Source organism: Artibeus jamaicensis, unplaced genomic scaffold, assembly GCF_021234435.1.
Source record: "Artibeus jamaicensis isolate MK-2021 breed Jamaican fruit bat unplaced genomic scaffold, CSHL_Jam_final contig_585, whole genome shotgun sequence".
NCBI classification, from domain to species: Eukaryota; Metazoa; Chordata; class Mammalia; order Chiroptera; family Phyllostomidae; genus Artibeus; species Artibeus jamaicensis.
The window spans coordinates 18,840,309-18,868,224 of record NW_026521894.1 but is presented as its reverse complement, the minus strand read 5'-3'; the positions used below and the strand labels follow the sequence as shown (position 1 = coordinate 18,868,224).

The following is a 27,916-nucleotide window of genomic DNA, read 5'->3' as shown; positions in this document are numbered from 1 at the left end:
AACCCCTACCACACAGATGTCAATAAACACCAGCTATTTGTACTCTTGAAAAGACTCTTCCTTGCTCCGGATTACCACATTCTTGGTATTTTCTTCCTTCTTCTGCCCCTTCCTTCTCAGTCTTTTTTATCTGTCCTGGTTTTCTTTCCCCAAACATCAAGTGTTGAGAGTTCTCATATTATAACTCAGTCCTCTCCTCTACTCTTTCCCAGTGGGACCTAATCCACCCCCCCCATGATTTTAGTTACCACCCAGAGAACAATAATTCCCTGAGGTATATTTCTAATTCAGATCTCATTACACACCTCCACTTGGAGGAACACTGAACTCATCACGTCTAAAAGCCAGAATCACCGTCCTTGCCATCCAAACAAAAATGCTGCCTATCTCAGTAAGTAGCTTCAAATCCACCCAATTATGCATCCCAGGCCCTGGGAGTCATCTCCGAAATGCCCTGTTTCTCACTTCACAATGTATAACCTATCTCCTATCTATCCCTTTCCATTTTCCTCTGAAATATACCCCTTGGTCTCCACAGCCACCATCACCTTCTCAATCTAAAGGCCCTTTCCCATAGCTCCAGACTGGTTTGCACAAGAGCAGTTCTTGCATCCCCTCATGACATGCAGCTAGAATAATACCTAAAAGTGCAAATATAATATCACGTCTCTACCTGCAACTTTGGCTCACCAGTGCCCTTAAGAATGAGGAATAAAATACCATGAACCATTGATATAGTTTGTGCACATCCTCCATCCCCATGGTCCTCTATATCCCTATACACTGGGTCTTTTTCCTTTACAATGCCAGCCTCTTTCCTCCTTCAAGGCCTTGATTCACACCCATTTTGTTCCTTCTTCAGGAATGTATAAAAGGTTCGCCCCTTCCGACACTTGTATGCCCATGTCTAGCTATTTCTTCCTCATCATTTATTTCTCTGCTTAACCAACAATTCCTCCAGAAGGCATTTCCTGGTTCTGAGGACAAGGTCAGTTCCATCAATTAGACTCTCATGAAGCACCCTGCACTTCTCATCACAACCCTCAGTGCATTTGCAGTGATGTTAGTGTCTGTTTCCCACAAAAGATAGTAAGGGACACAAGTGCAGGGATCCCAGCTGTCTTGTTTATAGTTGGAGCCCTTCATTTTAAACACCGTGACTGCCACAAGTAGGCCAACCATGACATTGATAAATGTTTGCTGCTTTAATGAACACAGACATGGTTCTGGCTTAGTCCCTGACTTGATAATTGTTCATAATTAATGGAGAAATATACATAAAACTAATTCAAGGCTCAGTGTGATAGCTTTCTATAGGAAATAAGGAATAGGGACTACTGGATTATATGAGGGGGGAAAGTCGATCCTGGAAGAGAAGCGAATGAGGAAAGGCCTATGTATATAAAGGAGGCTTCTTTCTGGTGCTGGGTGGTGACCCATAGAGAGCTAACAAGACTTCAACAAGGGAAGGGTAGGAAATGTTCCAGGGAGAGATAAGAGGCTGGGCAAAGGCATGCACAGAGGCATGCTGAAATGCAGCAAATGGGCACAGTGCGGAAAGCTTCCATGATCAGGATTAACCTATCTCTCACAGAGCACAACGGAAGGTTTCACCACTGAAGAAGGACAAAGATAGAGAAATCTGTTAACAGATTAGGATAGGAGTGTGCAGACCAAATAGTGGGCTATTCCATTCAATACTTTAGACAGAAGAGACAGAGCAAAGAAGAAAAAGGAAATCTGCAGTAGAATGGGCAGCATTGCTCAAATGGGGAAGGGGGACATCACTGACCAAACAGAAAACCGAAACAGAGAAAGGATCAGGGAAGGATGGGAGATGATAAGTTCTGTCTTGAAAACCCAAAGTTTTATATCCTTACATAGTGGTATTCAGGTTAAAATGCAGATCTAAGAAAAAAGATGCAAGTAAATTTCAGAAAATACTATACTTAGGGAAATTTTAATTGGTAGAATCAACTAAACATCAATGCAAAGACTTAACAAACATGCCTAAGGTTTTTCCTCAAACACATGTTCTCCTTAATAATGAAAAAAATACAAGCTATTATGTAAATAATAAAAGCTCTTTTAAAATAACTGCCTGAATTTTTAATATACCCTGTGCCTTGTTTTTATTTTACAGGTGTTAGGATCAAGGCTCATTATTTCACCAAAACTACACAACTGTATTTAATTTCCTGCAATTGTGGGGATAGAAGGAACTCACTCATACTGACTTTTTCTCTATTCAGTAGAAGACTAATATCTTTTATGTTTAAAAGAATTCCAGTCCGTGTAATAGGCTCAGTGCAAAAGTTAAAAATGACATACAGAACTTTAAAAGGTCATTCTAATTTTTAAAATGTTAACATCTGAAATTACGTCATCTTTAATCGCCAGGAGAACACCTAAAGAAAAGCAAAACGTAACACTTACTTTTGCAGCACCTATTTGTTCTTTGCGAAATTTCTCAAGGGGCGCGATTAATACGTCATTAGCGTTTTGAATCTGAAATTAAAAAGGCAAACACATTAAGTTCTGTATAATTTCATGCAAATATTAATAAGAGATGACTCCTTTATTTACCTTCTTTAAATAAACAGCCTTGTTTCTCATTTGCTTCTATAAATGAAATAAAAATACCTCACATATTATAGTCTTTTTCTATTTTATAACTAAGTTGTTCTTGCAAATTATTTCACTTAATCCTAACAAAATGTGAAAATAAGTACATGTGTAGTATCTTAGTTTAAGTATGTAAATTTCTTATTCTAAGATACAACTAAGAAATAGCTTATTGGATATTAAATTTATAAATACCTCTAATTACACTGTTTTAATGTAGTCAATTCAAGCATGATTTCTAAATTCAACCACATATAAGCTCTTCCATTTTGCCACTAGAACATCTAATCATACAAGTGCAAAATAAAATAAGGCTCACTTTTTTTCCTATTTCATTAGAATCCTTACACTTGGGATTCTTCTGAATGTTCTCATATTTCCAACCATACTAAAGTAGTATCTGATTACTTCTCAGTGAACAGTATCTTATAGCCCCAAACTCCAAACTGGGAGTTCCCTAACACTTTAGGGAGTCCCCTAAAACATACACCTTTTAACATTGATCTGTGAAAATACTGGGAGAGGGTTCAAGGTACAGGGCGTAGGGACTGAATGCAAGGAGACAAACATTTTTAAGAGTAACATCATGGTAGAAGGTAATCTCGATTTAAAAAATCTTTTAAAGAGCACTAAAATTAAATATGGGATCTTAAATGTCTGACCACAAAAAGAAATGGTCATCGTGTGAGAGGAAGGAGGTGTTAGCTGACGCCATGGTGGCGACCATTCTGCAATACAGGAATGTATCAAATCAGCAGATGCGGCTTAGCTTCGCACGCCGCTGTGTGTCAATGACATTTCAGTAAAGCGTGGTGGGGCAGGGAGAGCAGGCCAAGTTAACAAAATTTATTCTACCACTGTGATAACATGAGCTAGTATATAATTAGCAAATGCTAATGAAAAAAATGTTTCAATATATTACTCTATTTTAAAGTAGGTTACAGTGTGTATAGCAGTTCCTTCGATTATTCTTATAACTTTTCTGCAAGTCTGAAATTCTATCAAAATTTTAAAATTCCAATAAAAGCATTTGACTTTCACTTATTTTCATGAACCTGGTTATTTTCCAGTCAAGTTTTATTTCTTAAATTCCAGAGTCTAAAGGCACTGAGAAAACATAAACAAAAATTAAAATCTAGAGTGTCCACACCTTCCAAGATTTTGTCATTCTCCATAGTGCAGAACAATGAGATGACAGATCTTAAAAGGACGCCTATAATCCTGTGCACAGAAAGTAGATCAATACTCAAGATTCTTTCTAAGACATCGAGGGTCTGAATACCTCGGTGGAGGGATCCGGGGCCGCCCGGGACATCCATCATCTAACTCCCACTGGCGAGTGCACATGGGCATCCTTCCAGAGATACTGCACAGGCCTCTGACTAGAAAGCGGTGACTGGGAACAGTAGCGAAGTAGCTCACTCTTCATTCTCACTCCCTAAATCCTCTTTGCTTGCATGGAATCCCAAATACATATAAACACATACATAGATGTCCAGATTTCACAGATATAAATAGCCAGTTCTGCCTTTAAAGTTAAGTTTGCATGAGAGGACACGACAGTGATGTGTCAGGGACACTTCAGCATAATTTGGAAAAAGAACAAAAATAAAGGCTAACATTTACTGAATGTTTTTGCTGGAAACAAGCATGATCTAATGCATCTGAAGTTAGAGAACTTTCGACAGGGAGATGTTTCTCAAAGGGTGAACACTCCAAAAATGAGGCCGAATAAGATGACAGGCAGTTAGCACACACATTCAAAATAGACCAGGTTCTGCGGCTCCCAGGCTGCTACGCAACCCTTCTGAGCACGGCTGCATCGTCTGCCCGAGGACTTGGCTCTGAGAACTAAGATGATGAGTGTAAAACACTTACCGCAGCTCAGGGCCTTACACACAATAAGTGCTCAAAACTGACATCTTTTAATATCGCCGAATAAACAGAGATAATAAATTTCATTCTGTATGTACTTACTTCTATCTCCGAATCTACTGTATTGCCCTTTTTGGTTGAAGGGTATCTATGTGCACAGTATAAGAAGGCATTTTCCCATGAAAGTTCCACAAGACAGACGGCCTCGCCCACATCCAATCACTAGGTATTTACATATATGCCAAGCTCATTGCTGAGATCCGTGGGGATGGGGACAAATGAACACATGGCCTAAACCTTCCAGAAAGTTAATATTTATTTGAGAAGAGAGGAATGTATTCATTCAAAAAGTATTTGACGTTCATAAAGCACTGTTAAAAATTTTGGGAGAAGTGAAAGTCAAAACTGATTACATTGAGGGGAGTCACATGGTAAGCTATGCCAAACTCCTCGTAACTACATCAGGGTTCTGACAACAGGGAAGGTCCAGGAGAACTAAATGAGTTGGTGTAGTCTCTTGGTACTGAACATGAACTGAATGCACCAAAAGGAAAAGAATATTCTAGGAAAAAAAGAACACCATGGATAAAGGCAACAGGGTTCAGAAGTAAGCACAGGATGTGGGAAGGGCGGCGCAGCACAGGAGCAGAGGGCATTGGCTAAGCCCTCGTTCACAGTGCATCCGAATAGCGAGTGCACTGAACTTGCTGCAGGCCCTCCTTTAACTTTTTAAAACTGGGAATAGCGGAATGAATGTGCAGCTCATCCAACAATTGTGCCACATAGCAGGCCCCAGAGAAGTGATATGTTATTATTATTAATTAATACGAACATCGCTCTAACTGGAGAAAAGAGTATACATTATTAGTAGTTAACTCAATTGGAATAAGTAAGGAGAGTGAATTATACCCATCATCAGGCAAAGCAGCCTGAACATGGAATGAATGTTGGTTCCTGAAGAGAGGATTTTTTTTAATGTTACAAAAACTTGTTCTAGGAAACCAGTAACATGTAGGATATTTTGAAAGTGAAGTGACGAATACATACTATGCCAACTGGAAGGCTGGGAGAGGAACTCAAGTTAGAAGTGATAAGGACCCAGACCAGGTGCCCGCAGAGCTGACAGGTGAGCAGCAGGGGATTGCAGAGACAGTTTGGGGTTTTTTTGGAAAAACAAAGGTAGATGAATTAAAAGTGACACTAACATTTCTACCTCAGTCACTGGAACACTGGCATCACATTCAGAACTAGAGTAAAAGAGGCCCTTGGACAGGTAACTTAGTTGGTTAGAGCGTCATCCCAATACACGAAGGTTGTGGGTTTGATTCCCCATCAGGGCACATACAAGAACTAGGATGAAAGGAAGGGAGTATGTTTGGTGGAGAAACAATGAAGACAATGAATTTAACTTAAGAATGATTAGTTTGATGCCAAAGGAAGACTCGAAGAACTACTTTGGTGGATATACCACCTCAAAATGGTAGACCTAATCAATATGAACAGAATGTTTGTTTTTTTTTAATTGGGATGGGCAGGACTAGGGAAGGGAGTGGCCAGGTGTACTGAGACACTGGCACCCACACTCATCCCCAGTGGTTTAAATCTTTGACAATCCCCTTATGTTGCTATTATCTAAGTATGACCTGAGACTAAAACAAAACCTGAGATATAGCAAATTAAATACAACCATTAACAACCACCCTATGAGCACATATTATTTCCTATTTCTATTTTGTATTTCTTCAATTTTTTCTTTTGTTTTTAGATTGGCTTATTTTTTCTCTTTCTCCTTTTCTCATTCTATGAATGTAAAGCTGAAAGAATAAAAAAATATAAGTTCCAAAGATAATAAACAGAAAAAAGTGAGGGAACACAAACATCTAAAAGTGAGAGTTAACAATAGATAGGATTTACTAGTGTTTACTATGTACCAAGGGATATGCAAAGTTCTTCACAATATTGAATTAAAGTCAATTTTATGTCATTACATGCAAATCTAAAAATCATCTGGAATGTATTAAGAATGTGAGCATGTGCGTTATCTACAGTTCCATTTGTTGTTTTTTAAAAATTTTATTTAGTTATTTTTCAAGTACAGTTTTTTGTCTATTTCTCCCATCCCAGCCTCCTCCCCCACCCCGTGCTCCCCACCTCCCTCTCATTTCCACCCCCCTTAGTTCTCATTCCTGTGTCCTTCCTATTTGTTCCTCCAAATCCCTCCCCTTTTTTCCATTTGAATCTTGGCACCCAAAGATTAGCCAAAGATTAGCCAAAACAACTAAGAGTCAGGTCTTCATCCCTGTATCTCTTAAGGCTTCTATAAAATGATATATATGTGTGTGTATTTTACAAATAACAAGCATAGGCTTGGCATGTGACAGATTTTCAATAGACATTAGCCACTTTACAGAATTCATAATGTCTACTATGTGTTCAGAATTATTGTAAGCAGTCTTAGAACTTCCCAAGATGACTTAAAACGTGGTTACTCAAAGGTAGCAAATAAGATACAAATTAATTTAACAGACTGTGTCCGTCCAGAGTATCCATTTACAACAGTGGATTACCGGGAACCTAATTTTTTCATAAATGATTATAACATATATGTGGTTTTACCACTGAAATATGATGCTTCTTTTGTGTGCAGTCTGTGGGCTGCCGTTCACAATGAGTGATGTACATTCAAGAGATCAAAATGGAAATGCCAGCACTGGAAGGGCACACCGTGGATTTACAACGCAGCGCGGCTGCGTCTGACCTCGTGTTTGTGCACCCCCGAGGGAAGGCGTGCCTTTCACCCCACGCACTGCTGCTCCACGTGGGTGGAATTCTTCCATTCTGAAGTAATCCACATGTGACGTAAAGAAGGCATTTTAAGTTTTGGTAGGTTTAAAAGGCTTATTGTTGCTACTGAATAGTAAAGGGGAAAAAAAACATACCAAATGGTGGCAAACCATAGTTAAAAATGTGAATCAGGGTGCAACTCTGGTGATTTAACTTTCACAATTTTGTTTTTTTGTTTGTTTTTTCTTTTGGGTTTGTTTTTTTAAATCCAGAGAAATGCAATTTCGGCTTTTGTAAAACTCATTCTTCCCAGAGTTATGCAAGAAGCTTGATGAAACTCCTTCCAGAAGGTAACACTGGGGGGGAAATCAAGTCCCAGAGTTCAGGAGGTTCAAGATCCCATAATATTTGTGGAATGTGTTACTCTGCATGACCCCTTACTAAGAGGCTTTAGGAAAAATGCAAAAGCAACTTCAGTACTACTCTCCTTATATATTGATCATGTAAGTTCCTGAAAAGGTCTTATGTCAATAGTTAAGACAAAATCCACTTATTAACTATTTTATAATTTTTAACCATTACCTACCCTTGGGTTTAAAGAACTTACTTTTTATAGATATTGGTCCATTTTAGAATTCAAAAATAATTGCCAGCTATTGCAGCTATTTTTCTGTAGCAGAGAAGCGAGTCTGATATTGGACCGTGATTGACGACACTGTGTTACCTGGTGGACACACTGTCACTGGGGCGGAGATGCACTGAGCCAGGCAACTCAGTTTCCAATCACTTTTCTTGTGCTATTCCAGGTGGTTCCAATAACCAGCTACATGGGAGTTGGATGAACAATTCTCCAAACATGTTTGTGTTTTCCCTCTAAGTAAACCATCCCTGGATTTTCGAGTGCTGTCCTATAGAAATGTTCAGTGCTTGCTGGTCACTGCCGGGAACCTTACCACAATGTGTTTGTCCAATGAAGGCAGTGGCGATACACTAAAAGAAATCTGGAAGGGAACTACACCTCTGCTTCCTCACCCCTTTCCAGGTGTTGGTTCAGTGTTGATGCCAGTGACAGATCATCACTATTTACTCTCGACAGTGTCCCATTATCAGGCCACAAACTTAACAGCACCAAGATGTTGAGATTACTACTCTGTACCTCAAACTTTCAAAGTACTAAAAGATTGCAAAGTTTTGAAGAGAATACTTAATGATATTCTGCAGTACTATCTAAAGCAAGTGTTTAAGAGAGCTACAAGGGACCATGCTATTTACAGAGCTATATAGATGGTATAGCTCATTGCAAAAAAATAGTTTCTTGTTGAGAGGCATTTGTAGCCAATTCACAAAGTGAAAAGATCAAAATGGTATGTAATAATGAGTGAATTGAATCTAAACAATACAGAAGATACGTAATAAGCAATCTCTGAGGTAAGAACAGATCGTTTTCCCCTTGGTTTTTGCAACTGGGAAAATCGGGTCAGAGCGCTAATTTGGGGATTATAGGCAACTAGCTCTCCACCGCCTTGCTCTAACCCCAGTCCTGTTCCTTCCTACCAAATAGTTCTCAGGATGAAGCTCTGGCAAGTGGTCTAGGGCTAGCCTGAGGCTCATTTCTGGAGACTGGTCAAGTTAACCTTCCAGAGCTATACAAGAGACAGTTCCTCTCCAGGTAAGTAAATGCAGTTTTTCTAAAGTAGAACTCAAAAGCCAAAACTCACATAAGCTGTGGATGATGGGCATATGAACAACACCTTCATATAATAAGTAATACGAAGGCAAAGACTACGTACATTATATTTTAGACCATTCAATATGAGCAAATCATCTAAAAAACCATGTCTTTATATAAAAATTTAAAAGTGCTATGCAAGGCTATGTGGGTACCACAGTGATCCATTTAATTTCCACTTTTAAAGGTCACTTACTTCTATATTGGATGGTGCAATTCTACTGAGAAAGCCAGTGTTCCTTTCTGAACCCCAGCCCCCTGGACCGCTACATTTAGATCCAACTCTTACTTACATTTAATACTACTTTTGTCTTTACTTTACCAGTAACAATACTTTTATTATAGGAATATATCAGGAAAAGAAATTTAACAATGGTGCTATACGAATCCCCCTTATATTTCAGGAGATAAGTATAACAGTACACTGTCCACAGAGGGCACTAGTTTGTATTTAATTCTTGGTTTAGCCCCTGACAACAGTGCAATCTCTGTAGTTTATTCAAACTCTCTAAGTCTCAGCTTCCCTTTCTGAATAATGAAGGTGATAATAAGCTTTTCTCTTATAGCCTGTTTACAAAGATTAGATTTTATGTTTTATGTACAATGATCGTAAGAGCTTATTATTATAAAGTTGTACTTGCTTCCTACTAAATTGTTTTGAGAAAAAAAAGAAAGACTCACGGACATAGACCACAGTATGATGATTTCCAGAGGGAAGTGGGGAGATAGGGGGAGGTAAAGGGGAATAAATGGTGATGGAAGGAGGCTTGACTTGGGGTGGTGAATGCACAGTACAATATACAGATGATGTGCTGTAGAACTGTACACTTGAAACCTATATAATTTCATTAACCAATGTCGCCCCAGTAAATTCAACTTAAGAAATTAAAAAAAAATAAATCCATTCTTTTCTTTTGAGCAGGTCAATTTTAATACAAATATCATTTTAGGAACTGAACCACAAAGTTGCCATTGAAATTGCACAGGGTAAGAGGGTGAGATCCCACCAGCGCTCACTTGACGTCACACTTCTTTAATGGAACAGTGGTTTCCAGGGCAAACAGCAAGCAAACCTCTCCTCCTGGAGCTTACAACCACCCCGAACCAAAGTCTGCTGGTTTGTAATGAAACCATCTACACACATAAGAGCACACAGTAGAACAGCATTCGTCCAAGAAGGAATTGACCATTTACACCAAATGTGCCTCAGAAATAAAGGAGGGGAGTAAACTGTAAAATTTCATATAATCCACTGTGATCTAATAATGTCTTAGCTCTAGGTTGCACCAAATGAGATTCTCTGAATAGTGTTGTTTGAACCAGAGAGGTAAGTGATTTATTTTAGCTTGTTTACTGTTTCGAAACTACTTTTCCTTCATTCCTCCTAACCAGCAATCTCCAATGGGAGGTTAAGTGAAGAATATTTGTAAAGCATTCAAGCATTGTGGAAAACATTTATGAACACCAGTTATAACCATAACACACCACCTCCTCAGAAACTTGTGTCTACTTATTGCCATTCTGATTACCCCTTTTCATTTAAACTTTAAAATAAGGAAGTCTTTTTAAAAATCAGAGGGGAAAAAAAGGTCAAACTGTTTTTCAGCTATAAATAACAAGATATGTAAAGGGTCAAATTAGAATTGACATCTTAAAAGCTACTGAAATTACTCCCCGTACATACATTCCTGTAAGAAATACTTTTCTATCGATTTTGAGCAAAAAGTATATATTTAGCAAAGCACTTTTATAGAACATATGGCCGTGTTACCACAAAGGTTATACAAGGAAGATGATCAGGTTAAATCGACCTTTGAGAATACAGGCTCACAAAAATATGATAGATGCTACAAGCTCAGTTCTTTCAACAGGTTAATCAATCACTCCTGCATTTTCCAAAGATACCAGTGAGGTAACTTCATCTAGTCCTCCCTCTATCTTTGGACATTCTCACGAACCCCCAGAACTGATGAACTTGTGTGGCATTGCCATTAGGCTCCAGTGATGCTCTCATGTTTGACAACACTGTAAGAGGTGGCAAAGATTTTTCCATAGCACGCATCTGTCCCATGTATATCAATGTCCTCATTCTGTTAAAAATATAACTCTGCTCTGTCTTTCCAAACCTCAAAAATCAGAAACATTATATATCCTGGGCTTAGCCAATTACGGCCCCAAGAAGATTTTTTCCCAGATGTTACCTCCTAGCTTAGAGGGGTCAGAGCGTCTGTACGTGTGAGGACAGGTGGAGGCAGCTTCAACAAATTGGTCATTTACGTAATTTAATATTTATCTCCCCCCGCCTTTTAATGGTATTTCTTCCTGCCAATTTCCCCCCACCCTTCTTAGTATTCGGTACTAAAAATATCTTTAGAGAGAAATTAAAATCACTCATCTATTTGAAATTCTTCATTTATGAATTTAAACAAACATGTGATAGTCTCAGCAAATTTATAAAAATGAAAATTCATTCAATTCCCAGAGTCCCTCGGTCATTTTATAGCCATTACATTTTAGTAGCTGTATGTTAATATATTTTCATCATAATTACTCAATATTTATGCCATGCAGATTGTTAAAATCTTAAGAAAGATTTAAGATATCCCAAAGTATATGCAATTTCTTGAACTGCTTATTGCAATTTACAATTGCAGTTTTACAATGATGGGGACAAGATGGAAGGAAAGGGGGAGAGAAGCGAGGGAGAGGAGGGAGGAAGGGGTGATGCAGGGTGGAGAGGGACCTAACACAGGAAGTGACTGCGGATGACTGTGAAGCTGGGTGGGGGTGGGGGTCTGGCAGTGCGCTGGAGCAGGCCCAGCAGCTCAGGAGCCACTGGGTGCATCTCTTCCCAACCGGCCTGCAGTGACTTGGCCTGGAAATCAGCTGAGGTGGGAGTATTTACACCATGGAAATCAGCAAGCACTACAAATCAGGGTTACATACACACACACCTGAGCTCCTGACGGCAGTTCACTTTTACCAGCATATCACTGCTCAGAGACCTAAACATGTACTTGAAAGACACAAATATTAAACTACAAACTATAGTAAAAGTGCTAACTTGACAAGATAAAATAACTTTTATCTCGTTATTAAAGCATTTCTTTAAAAAATGTGGACTTATAACACCTCCAATTTATTATGTCTTTCCTAATATCCAAAAAATGAAACTCATTTGTACTTTTTACACTGAAACTTACTTTTTTTTAAAATCCTCACTGAAAGACATTTTTTTTCATTGCTTTTAGAGGGAGAGGAAGGAGGAACTGGGGGGAGAGAGACACAAAGAGAGATATCAGCGTGAGAGAGAAACATCAACTGTTTGCCTTCTCATATGAGCCCCAAATGGGAATGGAACCTGCAGCCTGGGTATGTGCCCTGACTGGGATCCGAACCTCCAACTTCTCAGTCCATGGGAATGACACTCCAACTAACTGAGCCATACTGACCAGGGCAGAAACTCACTTTTATACAAAGCAAGGATTTTGGATTTCTGGTCTTCTGCAGCCACACCCTGAACAAACTTGTACTATGTCACTGATAACAAACAGTGTTAGCCTTACAAGTCGGAGTAACAGCAGGTTCTACAGTGCTGGGTGGAGAGGATTCTGAAGCTCACTCTGGGCGTTGAAGGAAGATCACACACAAAATGCTGGCTACACACATTTCTTGCTAACAAGAGTGAAAGCACTCATGCTACATGTTATACACACACACGTATATATACATCTTTCCAGCCCTGTAAAGATAGAAATAATGTCTTACTGATTTGTTTTAATAGTCACTGCCTAGCAAAGTGTCTTCCCATATGTACATCAACATACTGGGTTGGCCAAAAAGCCCATTTAGGTTTTTCCATAAAATAAAATACATGTATTTCATTTCCCCAATAACTTTATTGACTGGGATATTCTGAGCATGTCGTCTATTTCCTGCTATTGGCTTCTAGTGGGTGGAGGCCAGGGGTGCTGCTAGACATCTTCCAATGCATAAGACGGCCCCACAGCAACAAATTATTTGCCAACATGTCAATAGTCCCAAGAAACTTCGCAAACCTCTTTTGACACATTTAATCGGTCTCAGCCCCTTCTCTGTACACTGCACACATCTTTTTTTTTTCATTTCAGTTACATTTTTACGTTTCTTTTAATAATAAAACCCTAAAATGACAAAAATATTGTTCATTTTTCCATCATCATTAAAATGGATACACAAAAATTGACCAATTTTGATAAGTTTTTTTAAATGCACATTGATTTGACAGCTGTCACAATACAATCTAACAAAATTGTGTCAAATGAAGTTAAAGACAACTAAGCACTACTAGAGCCAGCGTAGAAAAAATGTGAACAAACTTTTTGGCCAATGCATAACATTGCTAAATTGATGAATACGCTTATTTCTGATAGCCATAACTGGTATCTGCAATGAGTTACTGTAGTAAAAACTGTTACTGATGACATTACTGAGGATGGCAACCCACCTATAAGAAACAGTATCTTTGAAAATAAGAAAAGTATTTCTGTAACATGTACTCTGATATATATAGGATAACATAGGTAGCAATCTACATCTATATTGGCAGCAATATGAAGCTAAGCTTTAGGGAAAAAATGTAGTTGTAAAAAATAATAACTGATTTATGACTCTTTAATAAAGATTTTATTTATTTATTTTTAGAGAGGGGAAGGGAGGGAGAAAGAGAGAGAGAGAAGCATCAGTGTGTGGTTGCCTCTTGCGTGTCCCCTACTGGGGACCTGGCCTACAACCCAAGCATGTGCCCTGATTAGGAATTGAACCGGTGACCCTTTGGTTTGCAGGCTGGCATTTGATCCACTAAGACACACCAGTCAGGGTTAATTTATGGCTTTTAATATTCACATAATATTCTTTACTTATAAAGTGGTTATAGAAAAATATATATACATATACTACTGCACTTCAAATCTGACTTCAGAGGGCTGACCACTATCACACAAATGGCCATTAAAATGGAAAGAGAAGTAAAACCTCATTCACCTTGCAAATTTTTCCTACTCCTTTTTTAAGGCTTATTTCACTGCTGGGATGAACTGAAAACTTGAAGAAAAATAAAACACTGTGGTTCTGTTAGATTTTAGGTGGCAACCAGGAAAGGGGTTTAGGGTAGGAGAGTAAGTTACAGACAGAATAACGGGCCTGATAGCAGGGAGGAATGTAAAGGGGTCACTCCCACCGGGTCAGCACAGAGTAGTAGCCACACGACAACAATCATATGAAACACCTACTATGGGCCAAGGGCATTCTCCTTCAATCCTTATAATAGCTCTATGAAAAAAAGCACTATTATTATGCTCATTTTTTGGTAAGGAAAGGAGACCCAAAGAGGCTCAGTAATTGGTCCCAAGTCACAGACATGAACTCAGGCAGCCTAAGGTAGAGTCCACCACAATATTCCAGCACTCTCAGATGATAAAGATAACAATGAAGGGCCAAAAATAAGACTTGCTCCCAAATAAAGTTATAAGAAATGTGAATATGGCTATCAAAAAATGCTGTGAGTTGCAGTGATGAGGTTATTTTTTACTTTCTATTTCTAAACTTTGAAATGTATCTATTTTCCCAATTACAAATTTTTTTGAAAAATGATATGCACCTTTTTAAAATTGATTTTGGGGAGAGAGAGAGAGGAAGGAGGTGAAAGACAGAGAGAAACACTGACTTGTTCTTCCACTTACTTACTATGCCTTCATTGGCTGATTCCTGCATGTGCCCTGACCAGAGATCAAACCCCAGTCTTGGTGTATTAGGATACTCTCACCAACTGAGCAACCCAGCCAGGGTGAAAAAGTGATATGCGCTTTTGATTGCATCCCCAAAAGAGTTGCACCATTGTGCTGCTCCCATATTTATGTGTAATAAAAAGTCAAGCTGAGTTGGGTAACAATGATTTTTCTTGGCTTATGAAATGCTTAGTTGTAGTATTGCAGTGAAGTAAAAATCAGAGTGAACACAGAGAAATCTAGGAAGAGATTACTGCAATTATTAACTTAAAATAGTAGCATTTCCCCCACATACCATAACTCTATCCGATTAAAGTTTGGGAAATAAAAAACAGGAGTATTCTTTCTGAAACATAACCATAGTAGTACTGCTCTTCCTAGTTAACTTTCCCAGTCCAACACTCAGCTGTTTATGTCACATACTTTGATATAAATCAACACAGGAAATATTGTAATTGGAACTTGTGCAGTTAAAAAAAGTACCAGAAGCTAATACATACACACAGAGTATATCTTTCCTGACTGCTCACTGTGAATATTTTAAGGACATCTGAGGGCTAGAGGAAGAGAAAATAATCTTTTGAAATAAATAATCCCTTAATTGAATAAACCAACAAAGTGAATCGCAGTGTTGTTAAAAATAACACCAGGAAAAGTTTATTAAAGAAGACAACTTCAGAACTTTAATACAGAATTACAGAAGTCCACGAGTATCCCAAATTATCTAAGTCCTACAGTTCAGCAAACAAGAGATATGATTTATTTTGCAAAGATTTTCTTTTCAACTTTCCCAGGCATTTGAGCACAGGCTCTTAGTCATAGCTAGGAATTACTTCTCAAATAAGTTCCATATGTTCTAATCCTTGTCCTTGGTCTCTTCCAAAGCCAGGTCTGGTCATAAACTATGGGCCCCATTTCCACACTGTACTGCTGTCAAAAACTTTTCATAACCAGCAAAGTCAAGAACTTGTTTCAGCCCTCTCTGTGAGGTCTTATATCATATGAAATGAGTGATGTCGATACTGGAGAAATTCTTGTTACAACACATGGCAAACAATACACACACACAGCACAATTTTCCTCATCTATGAAAAGTATGTCCCAACCGAAATACAATCATTTAAAAAATCATTAACATCTGACGACTTCTTTGGTCTTACACTGAGGATAAAGCTTGAATTACTTTCATTTCCTAGCACTGACTAAAAGAATCTTCCAGATGCTTCCCCCAGAAAATGAAGCCTGGGAACTCCTTTCCTCCTGACAGCAGCAAAGAGCCTGAGACATTCAGACTCTGCACATGCATGATGATGCGCACAGCCTGACAGTGATGCTTTGCTTGGAACACCCAAGTCCTCCCATATAATTATGAAAACTTTTGGAGAAACAACCCCTTCTCTATGTTTATGCTTCCCTCTTAAAAAATTAAGAGATATTAATTTAGTGGAGAAGAAAAGTTAGTTCCTCAGATGCCCTGTTTACACAACCAGGAAGACTTTGACGAGAGACCCTGCTTGTTATCGCGATATTTCCCAGTAGCCTTTCGATCTGATCAGTTTTCAAGAATTATTTTGCAGAGTATAAGAGGCAAAGACACACTCAACTAACTTACCTTTGTGTTACATTTCAAGATAAAAGAAAACTCTACACCCCATCCATGGGTGACCTAATGTAGCTTCGCACTTCAAATATCAGGTGAAGTGCTGGCTTACAAATATCGTCTCCAGCCCAGACATTTCTGCCAAACTCCCAATCCATAAACCAAGTGTTTGTCCCATTCCCCCAGGCCTTTTATAAACATGCCCTCGAGGCAAGTCCCTGCTTTCTCCAATCTCTCAATTAATTTCCACTTAGTAAATGAGGCCAAATTCAGCCAACTGCCCCACATCTCAGACTATAGCCTCTCCATCTTTCACAAACCAATTCATGATCTACTCACTGCCTACCCGTGCAACCCATCACCTTGCCCCAGGATTATGGCAACATCCACCTTACACATCTCTCAGCACCCCATTTCCTAACCCACTTGTTAATTTGCCACAGAGCTCCCAGAATGGTTTCTATTTTTTTTTTTTTAAGAGTGGTCACTTCCCAGCTTTTATCATCTCTTCACAGACTTCAATATAAAAAGCCTTTCCTTAGCCCAGTATCCCAAGATTCTTAATGAAGGGGCCCCTCCGTACCTCCCACTAATCTTTCTGGTTGTCATTCCCACTTGCAGAGTCTTCTCTTTGACTATGTAACAGGACTGATAGACCCCAGGTCACTCTGTGACCTTTTCCATAGTTGTCCTCGCCTGATTCACGTGTTCCATTCCCCATGTAAATATCTCTAACTTATCCTTTAAACCTCAGCCTGAGTGTCACCTTTCCTAATATCCCCAGTGCAAGTTTTCAAGGTTCTTCTTCAAATGCCTGCAGGATTGCACTCAGACCACTATCACAGCAGATCACAGAACTCTGCAGGCCACACTGGGCCGGTCTGTCTTCCCAACCAAATAATGAGTGTTTCTGAGGAAACGCCTATGCTTCCAGCTTGCATTTCTCTATCCCCTGGGGCTTAGAGCAGTAATTGAGGCAAATAGTTATGGGTCAAAGAACATTTCTTGACACAAGTCCATTGGCTAGAAGTAGGGGTAGCGGGTACAAGTAGGGAGAGAAGTTAGAGAATAAAAAAATGTCAAAATCAAACTGAAATAAAATGGTCAATGCTGGACTCTGCATTTTTGCAAACTAAATGTCATTTTCCTATTCATGTACTGGTTTCAGTGTCAAACAGTAGTCCATTCATTCATGTACTAGTTGACTGTTAAGTGTTTTAAAACCACTGAGGAGGAGCCCGGACCAGTATGGCTCAGTTGGTTGGGCGTCATCCAGCAAAGCTAAAAGGTCACCAGTTCGATTCCCGGTCAAGGTACATGACTGGGTTGTTGGCTGTGTACCCAGTCAGGGTGCTGACTGATGTTTCTCTCCCTCTCTTTTTCCCTCCTTTCCATCTCTTTAAAAGTAAACAAATAAATATTTTTTAAAAAACACAAGGAAGAGAAAAACCAAAGTGTATGGATTTCAATAGTAAGACCCTTCCCCTTACCTCTTTTGGGGAAAATGAGGATTTTTAACAGACAATGAACACAGACCACCTTCTACTTGGGCAATACTAGGGGATATAGGTCTTCACTATCCACGCAAACAAAAGGTTAATAATGTCACTAAGTTTTCAATTTCTACTTTTTAGAAGGTAAAAGGATGAGATTAACTTCTGGAACTTATTAGGATTCTTTATCAACTCCAGTTACCATTTTGGAAACGAACCTTGAATAAGCAGTGGGAATAGGGTAGGGAGAATAGGCAAGCTAAGTGCTATTTGGCAAAACAACATATCCCTAGACACTTATTAGGAATGAATAAGCAATAGCCTGCTGCCTTATCACGGGAAGATGCCTTGCTACCCTGTGCCAAAACTTCAATTAGGCTTATAAACACTCTTGAAAGAATGAACAATGAAAAAAACAGCTTCTCTGGATCTTTGAGCTTACCAGCCAGGGAACATACTATCTACATTACTAAGGTACTAAATTACATTGCTGTGTAACAACGAGAGTGCTTGGACCAAAAGGCAAAAAAAAAGGGCAAGCCTAGGTCAAATTATAAAACAGACATTTGTTTTCAGAAACTTCTGCCTCTTTGGTTACCCCTAGGCAGGCTCTGTTTGGCCTTTGTCTCCCCAGTGCGTCTGTTTAGGCCACGTGCCCCCATCCTCCTTCCTCTCCCATTAGAGCCCCTCACCAAGGACCGTGTTCCCAGGGGGCCCAAATTTTAAATATTTTCAACTATTACCCTGGTCTTCGGTCCACCAATACAATCTTACTTTTATGGTTTCTTTCATCAAGATCTTTCTCCATGCTTCCTAACTAGTAAATGTGACTTACAAATACTGATCCGCTTCTTGCAATCTGCAAGCTGTGTGCCCTTGGAACATGTGAGACAGAGTGACAGTCCAGCGATGGGAAGGTCAGTGCCATGGATGGTCAATGAGAGAGAGAATTAGGCAGGTGAAAAAAGAGTTGCCTACTGTATCTACACGTGTGTGGTACAATGTGAATAGGTTCTTGTCTAATGACAACTTCACTGCAGTTCAGGTTCAAATCAAGATCACATGGCAATACAGTATTTATTCTCAGTGTACATATGTGGATGATAGTGAGTGTGGGATTAATGGGCACATATCTAATGAAAGTCATTGTCCAACCTGAAGCAATGGAGTCTATTATTCACAATTTTTCAGGTGAAAATTTAAAATTAATCACAAATGAATCGCTTATAAACCAAAGCTAGACATTTCCAATTTTTTAGTTTGCAATCCTTCAACAATCAGGCTATAACTAATAAGTTAAGTATATCCTAGTGGTTTTCAAGCAAATATGTGCTGTGGAGTACAAAGGCCCTGCTCCGATAATACTATTGTAACTCATCAAATAAGCAAAAAATAAACAAGATAATATCAGATAATGACAAGAGCCATGAAGAAAGCAAAGTGACAAAAATGATGGCCGTGGGAACACTGATTTCAACTGGGTGGTAAGCAAAGGGCTCGGTGTAGAGGTACCTTGGAACTGAGGCATGAATTATTAAGAACTCTCCACCACTTCCCCCAAGCTCCACTCAAGATCTAGAAGACTTTCCGGCGGAGAGAACAGCAAATGCAAGCATCTTATGACAGACAGATGCTTGAGATGTTGATGGAAGGAAAAGAAGGCCACTGTGACTAAAATATAGTGAAGGCAATGGAGAATGCGCTGAGGTTAAATAAGAGTCCAGAAAGCATGGAAACCCTTGAAAAGCATGGTACGAAATTTAGACTTTATTCTATATTTACTACCACAGAAATATACAATGTGATCATGACAAAGCAATGCAGATTATATTGTAAAAAGACTCATATGTGCATTACATGCCATTACTATTCATGAAAGTGGTGTAACTCGAGGTTTTTATAATAGCCACAGTCCCTGCAAAGAAGAGTGAAGTCCGCTAAGAGTTCAAGGGAAGTTCTGCCCCTAAACTGAACTCAACTGCTGCACAAACCAAGAAACAACAATAAAAAGAACTATGGAAAAACCCTTTGGTGTTAACTGCCAAGAACTTTCTATCAAATAAACCCAAATACTCATAGCTTTTATCTTAGACTCTATACAGACAAGAGCTTACAAGATTAAAGAAACTACTCTTTTGAGTGAAAGAATGGGGATTTTTGTATCTGTACTAACCTGAGTGCTGATCTTCATTAATTACATTCAATGTTATCTAATTAGAAAGCAAATGTGGACTCAAAAGTGTATACCCCCTGCCTTGCCAAGAGACTATTTTATGGCATATCTACAAATTGAATCTATTTTTCACATGTTAATATTAAACTAGATGGAAAATAACCTAGAGCTAAGGGGTGGCACTGAGATAATCATACCTAATCCTGTCCCTTCTAGAAGTAAGAAGATTAAAGCCCAAAGGGGTTAAAATTGGCCAAATATATACTAGCAGAACCAACACTAATGTACTGCCTTGTGTGTGGCTGAATTGGAATGAACATGTTTCCCCTCGATCAGTGACTATTTATTAACAATTTGATACAAATTTGGGAACAATGGTAAAACACTTCCATGTTATCAAGAAGCAATTAGGCACCTCATCCAGAGACAGATAGCTTTACTCAAATTCTACCACACACACAAAAAATTACAATCCCCAAAGATAAACACCTCAGCTACTCCACTTTAAAATAAACCCCCTTCCTTCTGGAACAGCCCTTCCAAGTTGTTGAAAGCCCTCTATATGGGAGCTGGGGGGTTGTAATCCTGGTCCAATTTCCTCTTCTTCAAATGTTCTAAAGTCCACTTACATAGTCAAAGAAGTTAAACAAATAGCATAAAAAATACTCAACATTAAATTATTTTTAAAGGTTAAAATTTTAAAATCAAATGAAAATATGAGGACCCTGAAACCAAAAATATTTCTAGAACCAATTACTTAATCTTGATATATCTACCTCCAGAGAACAGAAAATAGCAATCAGTAGTATTCAAGCTATACACAAGGCAGAAGTTAAAATAATGGCAAAGTGTTTTAGGTTCCAAAAGCTATATATTCAGCAGGTTTTAAAAAATGTATGTATAATTTCAGTCTTTCATTTAGTTGAAGTTAAAAGAAAACTTACATTTCTCAATGTAATGTTTTTCAAAAGGTTTTACATTTAAAAGAGAACTGGAACCACTCTACAACAAATAATAGACGCATACACACAAAGTTTTTATAAAGCACCATTTACAGCAAAGTTTACCTGTAGTTTTAAATTATTGGGAAAGTCAGAGTGAAAAATGAAATGTAAATTCCTACTAATTTAGACCCGATATTCTCCAACTACTCATTTCTCCTTTAATCCATACATCTCCTAACATCATAAATATGCACAGTGACTTTCAGACCTAAACACTGACATTAACCTAGCAAAGGGCTGAGAGTCCATGATGGAAAGCTTTGTGTTCTACCTATAAAAGGTCTGCATAAGGTAGAATTCTAACCTTTTCTCAAGAACCAATAAGGAGGTTTAATGCACTGCTTTATACTACCTGTAAACTTTCATTAGCATTGCAGCCTAAAAGATGATCTGTGAACAGTTTAGGAAAAAAATCTGGATTATGAAATTAGAAGATTAGATTCCACTGATAATTGACTGAATGACCTTAGGCAAGTCACTAGACTTTTCTTTTCTTTTTTTTTTTTTTTAAATTTTATTTAGGTATTTTTGTCACTAGACTTTTCTGAGGCTTGGTTTCCTCATCTACAAAAAAGTGAGAGTTGACTGATTTCTCACAAGTCATGTTAAAGCTCTAATGACTTATTATTCTTTAAGTGTGCTCTTATCTGCTACTTTGCTTGTTTTCATAAATGGTCCAAAAATCTCAAAGTGAGATTTCCTATTCTGGCTGCATTCACAATCACACTAACTACATAACTGTTGGTGTAGGGTGAATCTAAAAATCCCTAATTAATAATATCATGAAAAACATTCAAACATGCTAGTGAAAGTCAGATTTATTTTCGGCAAATGCTGGCTTAAACCAAGGAGCAGGACAATAGCAGGAAATTAGCACTTGCTATCAATTGGAAATTCAATTGAATATGTATAAATAATATAGACTATATAAAAATATACTCCATATTACTTAAAACCAAATGAAAAATTAAATGTTTAACTGGAATAAAAAGGAATGTATGAATACAAGCAAATCATTAAGATAAAGATTATCTACACCACATCCCTTCTGGGACATTCTTTCTTCATGCATTCTATAGCATGTTCTCCACCTGTTATGCTTCTGGTACTGTTGCCAAGAGATTCCCAATCAACATCTTCACTGTATCCGAGAACCTCATGTTCATCTGTTCAAAACTCTATGAAATAAACCTAGCCACAAAGAAAAAGTGATCTTAAAGAAAGTAACAATGCAGAGCAGTAACTCATGTAAAGCATATCAGGCACAAAGTGAAAACCGCCGTAGCCTTAGCAAGGTGTGGTAAAAAGAAGCTTTAGGATTGAATTAGATTACAGCGTCCGTGTATAACCATGAATAAAGGAAGTGTACACAATGAATGTAAAATGGTGGAAATTCATTTCAGCTCTTTTGAAACTCAACAACAAAGGCAAAGCTGGCGGTCTCCTGAGGAACAGGAAGCTGGAGCGGCGTATCATGGAAGGGGAGGGACTTCACAGTGGGATTTCCTCACTCTTCTGTCCAAACACCTTAGAGACAGGAGCTTTCCATGAAAACAGAATAAAATATGTACATATAAAGAGGAACCTCTATATCAGTTGAATCACTGCAGACTTTTCATGAAAAAGGTAATCTACTGTAAAATAATATTTCGCTCAGATAAAGCATTTTGTTTGTGAAACTGGGTAATGAAGTCATCCGTAAATAAGCTTACAAATCTTTTGAAAGTTACAAACTAAAACCTCTACATAGGAAAGCCTACTCAAGACTGTAAAATAATCACTTCATTATGCTGGATCCGGCACCCAAAGGAAGTACCGAGAAGCTCTCTGTCCGAACAGAGGGGTGGTCCCCCACCCAGTCACGGCCTCCTTCCTTTAGTCCTTCTCCTCCAACACTCTGTTCACATCTTGGTCATAGAAATTTATCATCTTCTATTTTAGTTTGTTTGGCACCAGTTTGTCTGAATCCCTGCCCACTTCCTTCTACTACTAATGGTGTCTCCAGTACTAACTGGTGTCTCTCCATGCTATGATCTTGAACCTCTGGTCCCCAAATATTACCTTAGCCTTCAGTATTAAGTCCTGCTATGTCTTTCCAACTTGCTGTTCAGTCTGTGGGGTTAACTGGGATCTAATGAGAACTTCTGTTTCCCAGGTTTGATTCCTGTAGCTGTTTCGCTCTGACGCCATACCCTAGCCCAGACACAGCGATCCTACCCTGGACTTGACATCTATATCCCAATTTACATTGCATGGATCAAAAGAGCATAGGTAGAATAAGTTTTGACCCATATGAAGAAAAATATTTCCAATAACCTCAGATGATCCATAAAAGAAACACTTTGGCTCTAGAGAGCATAACACACAGGCTGGGAGAGCTTATTCTGGAACGGACAGAGCTGGGACCAAACCCCACTCCTCTCCTGCCTGCCTAAGACTGCAATTTAACCTCTCTAAGTCTATATTTTCTCAGCTGTAGAATGGGAATATGAATATCCTTAATAAAAATTTATCTCACATAGCTGGGAGATGACTTGTAAATGATGACTTGAGAGATTTACATGAGATTAAATTGTCAAGTGCTAAGACAGTGACCATCATATAGAAAGCACCGACCTGGTCAACTATTAGAAATTGAATGTCTGATTTTATTTTTCCAAGCCTAAGATGTTATTTTGAGCCCTTAAAACAACACTGTATGCAAGAAACTGTTTATAATATCCTGATGACAGTTAATGTAATTTTTTAAATCTACCCACCTCATTTTAAAATATATCTTCAAATTCATTAACACTCCTCCCATCAAAAGGTGGCAGCCACAACCACATGCAAAAGAATGAAACTGGACCATTTACACTCTACACAAACATCAATCAAAATGGATTAAGAGACTTGAACACAAGAAGTGAAACTCGTAAAAAAAAACATTCAGGCTCCTTGACATGACCTTAGTAATAATTTTTTAAATTTGACACCAACAGCAAAAAATAAACAAGTGGAACTACATCAAACTTTAAAAAAAAAGCTTCTGCACAGCAAAGGAAACCATTTACAAAATAAAAAGACAACTTAAAAAATGGGAATAAATATTTGTAAATTGTGTATCTGACAAGAAGTTAGTCATCAAAATATATAAGGAACTTATACAACACAATAGCAGAAAAACAATCCTATTAAAAAAATTGGCCCAGGATCTGAATTTCCACTGTTCCAAAGAAAACACAAGGGTGGCCAAGGGGTGTGTGCAGAGGTGCTCGAAAGCCATAGTCATCACGGAATGGAAATCATAACCACCGTGAACTGTCACCTCACACCTGTTCAAAATGGCTATTATCAAAAAAGACAAGAAATAACCAGCCTTGGAGAGAATGTGGAGACATGGGGACACTGTGTACACACTTGGTGAGAATGCAAATTGGTGCAGCCACTATGAAAAACAGAATGAAGGTTTCTCAGAAACTTTTTAAATAGAACTACTGCAAGATCCAGCAATCCCACTTCTGTGTATTTATCCAAGGAAGACAAACAACTAACTTGAAAAAATACCTACACCCTCATGTTCACTGCAGCATTATTTACAATCCCTAAGATATGTAAACAACAGAAGTGTCCACTGATGGATGTATCAATAAAGATAATGTGATTCTATCCACAAAAAAGAAGAAAACCCTAAAGTTTGCAACATGGATGGATCTTGAGGGCATTATGCTAACTGAAGTATTTCAGACAGAGAGAACAAATACAACGTAAAAGCACTTGTCTGTGAAATCTCAAAAAATAAAAACTGATAGATACAGAGAACAGACTGGTGACTGTCAGAGGTGGAGGTTCGAGAAATGCATAAGGGAATCGGAAATGATTTTATAACTTCCAGTTAAAAAATAAGTCAGTCCCGTGATGCACAGCCTGGCCACTACAGCCAGTCATATCACACTGTACATTTGAGAGTTGCTAAAGGGTATCTTAACAATTCTCATTACAAGAAAAAAATTGTAATTATGTGCAGTAATGGATGTTAACTAGACTTACTGTGGTGATCATTTCACAATATATACATATATCAAATCATGTTATATACCTCTAGCATAATGTTATATGTCAATTATCTCAAATGTAAAAAAAGCCCTAAATTACCCCCTTTCAAAAATCAGCAGCAGCAACAAAAATGATACAGTGATTGTTAACAGGATGAAGGGTGGGGCGTCTCTCTTTCCGTCCATTTAATTTTTTCTTCTTTTCCTGCTTCAGCTTTCTTGTGAAAGCGGCCACACACTCACCCATCCGTTCCCTGAAAATGACAAGAGATGTGCTTGCCCACAAACTAAATTCATTCACAAATCTGCTCTCGTTTGACCCAGAGGAATGAAAACAGTGGACACACTTTTAAAAATAGTTAGGCATCTTCTTAAAAAGATACGTGTATTTCCCACACAACCCAGTAACCTCACACCTGGTGTCCGCCTAGTCAAAATGAACCCATAACTCTACACACAAACTTGTACACAACTGTTCACAGCAATATTGTTCCCAATGGCCAAAATGTGCAAATTAATTCCAACGTCCAGCAACTGGTAGATGGTTAAATAATACTGCTTTGTCCAGACAGTGGAACACTATTCAGCAATAAAAAGGAATGAAGTGCAAACACCAAAAACACTATGCTAAGTAAAAACAGCCAAAACCAAAATATGTAATGTAGGATTCTATTTATATAAAATAGTCCAAAAAAGCAAACCTAGAAAGATAGACTGTAGATCAGCCGTTGCTCGGTCTGCAGATTAACTGTCAACAGACATGAGGAATGTACAGTGATAACGAGGACGTTCTAAAGTAGATTGTGCTGATGCCTACACTACTCTGTAAATTCAGACAAAATCCACTGAATTACCTATTTAAAATGAATGAACTTTATGGTATGTAAAGGATCCACCCCAATAAAGATGTAAGAAAAAGTGTACAATGCAGGGACTACCTAAAAACAAAGTCTATCCTACTCCTACTGCATCCAAAGTCTGGCTAAGCACTGTGACACAGTCCCTACACTCAAACTTAAAATGCAATGGAATATTAACATTAAAAATAAAAAAAAACAGAGGAGTTTAAAAACAAAATGAAAAATAAAAAGACAGAACGATGGAACCCCATTTCCTAGCTCTTGAACCTGAGCTGGTTGAAGTGACTGACTCACCTGTGGAGCAGCAGCAGTGACCGCGGAGGCTGGGTCTGACCAGGCCACGCAGCGCCTGCCTGGTGCTCTCTCCCCTTGGGACATGAGTCCTGGAGGTCCTCATCTCCGCATAAGAAATCAGACTAGTGTAGAGGACAATGCGGAAGAGGGCGCACAGAGAAAAAATGCCCGAAGAACGCAATGCTGGTCTCCTTGCTTTGTCTTTCTAGCATGAGAAACCAGACTGGAGTTACCAGCAATATTCAATACAAGTTTGTCAGTCAGAGATTCTAGTAAACATAACTTTTCACTGAACTTTCCATTCATAAAAGAATTCATGACTCTTATGCGTGACAAGATCCTAAAAGATTCTGTCTGCGCATTGTGTTTGGTGGACTCTACTCCAATCGTGTATGTTAGGACGTTTTCATAGCAAGAAGTAGAAAACCCAATTTAAAGCAGTTTTAAATGAGACAGAAACACACTGATCCACATAACGGGAGAATTAGGAGTAGCATAAACTTTGGGTTTGACTGATCAAGAAATTAAAAAGATATCATTAAAAAAATAATAAAACAGTTCTTTCCGTCTCCACCCACTGCCCAGAGTGTCAGCTGCATCCTAAAGTTCCCAGAGCAGAGCCACCAAAGTCTATATCCTTCTTGGCCTTGTTCTGACGCAGTTAAGGGGACACCTCAGCCCACACAATAACCTTTAAATCCTTCCTGTTGCCCTAACTATGCCAGCTGAGCCGTGTGCCTAATGGGGCGTGGCATATGCTGAATGGCCTGAACTTGGACTCACGAAGCCAGCAGTGACCAGATTACCATGCAGGGCTTAGAGTGTGGGCTACAGAAGGGGAAATGCACCTACCGGAGGCAAGAGACCAATTTCTAAGTCCACTAAAATGCAAATCATCTATTAAATGGTCTATTTAGTTCATTAGAAAAAGAAATGACTCAGTTCTCCAAGTTCTCCCTTATGTCGATTTTGATCTAAAAGTATAATTAGAGGATAGGGGGCATAGAGTGTATTTTTCCATTGAAGAAATATATTTGCCAGGTGCCCAAATTAGCTCTTGGTACATTTAAACTATTTATAGTTGAAGTATTCAAGCTGAGAATGTCTCTTCCCGTCCTTTCCCAGTGGGTCAGAAAAAGTGAAATCACCTATAGGCTGTTCGTGCCCTGGCACCATGGGGCAAAGACGGAATTCTTCCCAGGCAGTAAGAGCGGCAGGGGCGGGAGGAACGGGGTCTCCCACGGGGGTCGTGTGCAGACGGCAGGGGCTCGAGCCTCCCCAAGGCCACCTGTGGTTATGAAGCGTTAGGTGCTCATGAGATACTCACTCAAAAAGATTTTATCTGGTATTTCCTTGACACAAATAAGTAAGTAAATAAACCTTATTACCTAGTCTACAATACGGTAGTGTTCTAATGATGTGGATGGTTCCTTTTAAATTAAGTCAATTCTCTGTTTTTTGTTAATTAATTTTTATGTACATTCTCCTTGAGTGGTGGTCAGATTTCTTTCAGGAACTCATAAGTCCATAGTGGAATTAAAACTTTCTTGAATAGCTGAGTGATTGTGGTGAGAACACACCCCTGACAGTACACAGAGTGACTCCGGAGAGGGCACACTCCATTCGATCCTCATAACGACCCTGCAGGGTATGGGTGTCACTGACCTCAGTTCGCACACA

The 27,916-nt window shown here is 38.7% G+C and overlaps 1 protein-coding gene across 1 annotated transcript in view; it reads right to left on the bottom strand.

The window, feature by feature from the left end:
• Positions 1-27,916, bottom strand: part of ARHGAP42 (Rho GTPase activating protein 42) — a 256,582-nt gene that overhangs the window by 109,498 nt on the left and 119,168 nt on the right. The window contains exon 4 of the mRNA XM_053670414.1: positions 2,437-2,508. Coding sequence (XP_053526389.1) covers positions 2,437-2,508 — 72 coding nt within the window. The remainder of the gene's footprint in view (positions 1-2,436; positions 2,509-27,916) is intronic.